Source organism: Nicrophorus vespilloides, unplaced genomic scaffold (genome assembly GCF_001412225.1).
Source record: "Nicrophorus vespilloides isolate i.1.1-1 unplaced genomic scaffold, Nicve_v1.0, whole genome shotgun sequence".
Lineage (NCBI taxonomy): Eukaryota > Metazoa > Arthropoda > Insecta > Coleoptera > Silphidae > Nicrophorus > Nicrophorus vespilloides.
The window spans coordinates 3,237-6,462 of NW_017095518.1; the positions used below are offsets into that span (position 1 = coordinate 3,237).

General features: G+C 37.1%; 1 protein-coding gene across 1 annotated transcript in view; it reads right to left on the bottom strand.

Moving 5' to 3' along the window:
• LOC108566788 (cuticle protein-like) overlaps positions 1–2,931 on the bottom strand; it is a 3,512-nt gene extending 581 nt beyond the window's left edge. The window contains 4 exon segments of the mRNA XM_017926879.1: positions 2,365–2,561; positions 2,564–2,635; positions 2,638–2,863; positions 2,920–2,931. Coding sequence (XP_017782368.1) covers positions 2,365–2,561; positions 2,564–2,635; positions 2,638–2,863; positions 2,920–2,931 — 507 coding nt within the window.
• Positions 2,932–3,226: the final 295 nt, after the last annotated feature.

Below are 3,226 nucleotides of genomic sequence, written 5' to 3' on the forward strand. Positions count from 1 at the left end.
GCGATCGATATGTTAATACCTTGAAAGCCATGTTCCTCGATTTATTTTTATGAGTGAATATCAATTTGTATTCTGATTTTTGATATCCAACGTGTCCACTTTTATATACTCGACAGAACCGGCGCCCCTCTCGTCTCGCCGCTGTCCCACATCCGGTGGGGGTGTAGACAAAGGTCACCGATTCTGGCAACACCTTTCACACGCACTCTTCGCGACATTGACTTGTGCAACTTTCAAACCGAAACAATTAGTTCATAATGTGCATACAGATATGTTCGGCGATATTTCCCAATTAGTTTCGACGAAAAACGAATGAACAATTTCACACGTCGTCGAATATACGCATCGCGGGGAAAATGTAATTTTGTAATTTTGAAATTTTCACAATTTTATATTAATCAACGTTTAATTTGTTGGCGGAAAACTTTAATTTCGCAAATTAAACAATATTATATTAAATTCCCCGTTTTCGATTCCGGATCAATGCTTGTTTTAAATCGCGCACAACCATTGTATTACAGCCTTAATTGAATCCGGCTTAATTGGCGCACGTTTCTCAAACTCTGAAGGCTCATTATGCCGCACATTCTAAAGGGCGGACGAGGAGGAAAGGTGTTCATTTTATACGAATTAATTTTACCCCCGACGCGATTAATTTGCATCCAACTTCAACGATTTCCAAATTCCACACAACGGAATTCGCAATCGAAGAATGTTGTTATTCTAGCAAACTGATAGTTTGATATGTGTCCAAAATAATGCATCAAAAAAAAAGAAATTTTTAAATTTGGAGGTCTTCTATACATGAATAATGTACATCTTCAAATTATTTCTTGACATAATACAATATTCAAAAAAAAAATAACTGAAAGCAAGGTAAGATTTAAAAATATCGATGTTGCGCCATCTATAATTCAATTATGTAACTAAAATCATGTGCATTACTTTGCTTTCGAAGATAGTAAATAGATTTTTTGTTGCGGAGTGCAATATTAATTCAATTCGATGCGACAATGTGCACTTTGTAGTCGTGTTTGTTATTTATATTTATTAGATAATAAATCGAAGCGTGCAGAGTCGAGGGTAATTGTGTTTAGTCTATGAGTTATTGCATTACACGCGAGGACTCGAAGGCTCCTCCGCATCGATCGAACCCAAAGTGTCTGATGGTATTTATCGCATAGACGACGGAAAGTTCGCTCTCAGACCGCATCAGAATATTCAAAGATATTCAGAGATAATTGATTGATTTTTTTTTATATCAACTCGAACGAAATCAATGATAATATAGATAATATATCGATACATGCTAGATTCCCCAAACATTCAGCTTTCATATGCATCTTTTGGTTTCATTCTATCTATTATAGTTTTCGAGTAAATCAATGAAATGTAAAAACACTGCTTTTTCGAGCATTTTTTATTATTTCTGTAAAATAAGTTTTGAAAATCTATATTTTTTGTGAAAATTCGAAACCTGTTTTGGAGTTGAGATTCAAAAATCGGTTTATTTAAGTCCATTTTTCTATAAACCCTAATGAAGTGATGAAAATAGAGTTTTATGGTTCTTTGAAAATCGGGTCTTTTTTATAAGAAAATTTATATAATTTGAAACAGAGGTTTTTGAGTCTAGACTTAAAATGAAAATAATGATGGATTATTTTAATTGTTTCATTAAAAACATAAAAATATTGACACAAAAATCAAACAAGAAACTGAAGATGTGACTTTGTTAATAAAAAAGAAACTTTTAGTATTACAAGGGATGAAGATTTAATGGTTTAAAGATGATTAAATCCAGCTTGGTAGGAAGTGAGAGAGTTTTTTTTTATTATTTCTGTAAAATAAGTTGTGAAAACCTGTTCTGGAGTTGAGATTCAAAAATCGGTTTATTTAAAGTCCATTTTTCTATAAACCCTAATCAAGTGTTTAAACATTTACTATCTACTTTTTTTTATATAAATTATTTTTGCACGTACCAACTGTATTCGACACGAATGCATTCGATTAATTCAATTTTGCGAATTCGCAAACTGTTGCGCAACGCAGCGATAAACATCTCTCTAAACGGAATCGAGGGTAGAGAGAGAAACGCATTCGTTTTGCATATATTCGCTAAGCGTTTATATTCGGGATTTGCATAAACGTTTGGCTAAATGAATTGGAAGAAAGAGAACAACAAAGGGAGAGAGTGGGCGTTGCACTGTAATTGTTTAGTTTGGAGCGTGCCGTGTCTCCGAGATTTGCATCTGTTTTATAGGGGAACAATGAACAGTAGTAGTAGGTGGATTTTTTTATGATCATTTTCAAATTTTTATTTCGGTATAAATAATTGGGTGTACATTTTTAATGATGGTAGAAAGCTGGGGCGGCGTAGGATAATGGAGCGGAGTAAGACAATGGGGCGGAGTAAGCTACTTTAGCTATTGGGGCGGCAGCGTAATGTACTGGGGCAGCGGCGTAAGCTACTTTAGCGATTGGGGCGGCGTAATGTACTGGGGCAGCTACTTTAGCTACCAAAGGTTCACGGTGGACTACAGCGTTGAATCCGTGGATTGGTCAGCGGTGTATTCTACAGTCCTCTTGAAACCGTCAGCATCAACGAGAGAGTAGCTACCTTGGACGACATCTCCTCACGGGTCTCCTGTTGTTGCTTGTTGTCTCCGGTCAAAGAATCTTGGACATCGTATCCGTAAGAGTATTGTGGATGAGGGTCGTATTCCTCAGCTACCTTAGCTACCACTGGGGCGGCTACTTTAGCTACCAATGGTGTTGAGTAAGCTACCGGGGCGGCGGAGTAGGCCAATGGGGCGCCGATGAGTCCAGCGTTGGCGGCAGCCAAAAGGGTTGCGAAAGCTACGAACTGTTGAACAACAAGATAATTTCGAAATATTGACCACAATAAACATGAGTAGTTACCTTGAAAGCCATTGTCGATGAATTGAGATAATTCGAATTCTGATTGAACTCCCCATTTAGCTCGATGTTATATAGTAAAAGACTTCGGCTCCTACTCTCCCCAAAGAAATTGGAACCGTTTTAGTCGTGAAGGTCGGAATTACTACTAACCTTTCTCCCATCCATCCATATTTCACGCCCGTCCACATAACTCTTAGCTAATAGACGGACGGCTTTCATTACCAGACGAACGGGAATGCACTTGGAATTGCGTTACGCAAATGCCGCATATTAATAAGTAGGCGCTTTCTTTGAACTTAATTTATCA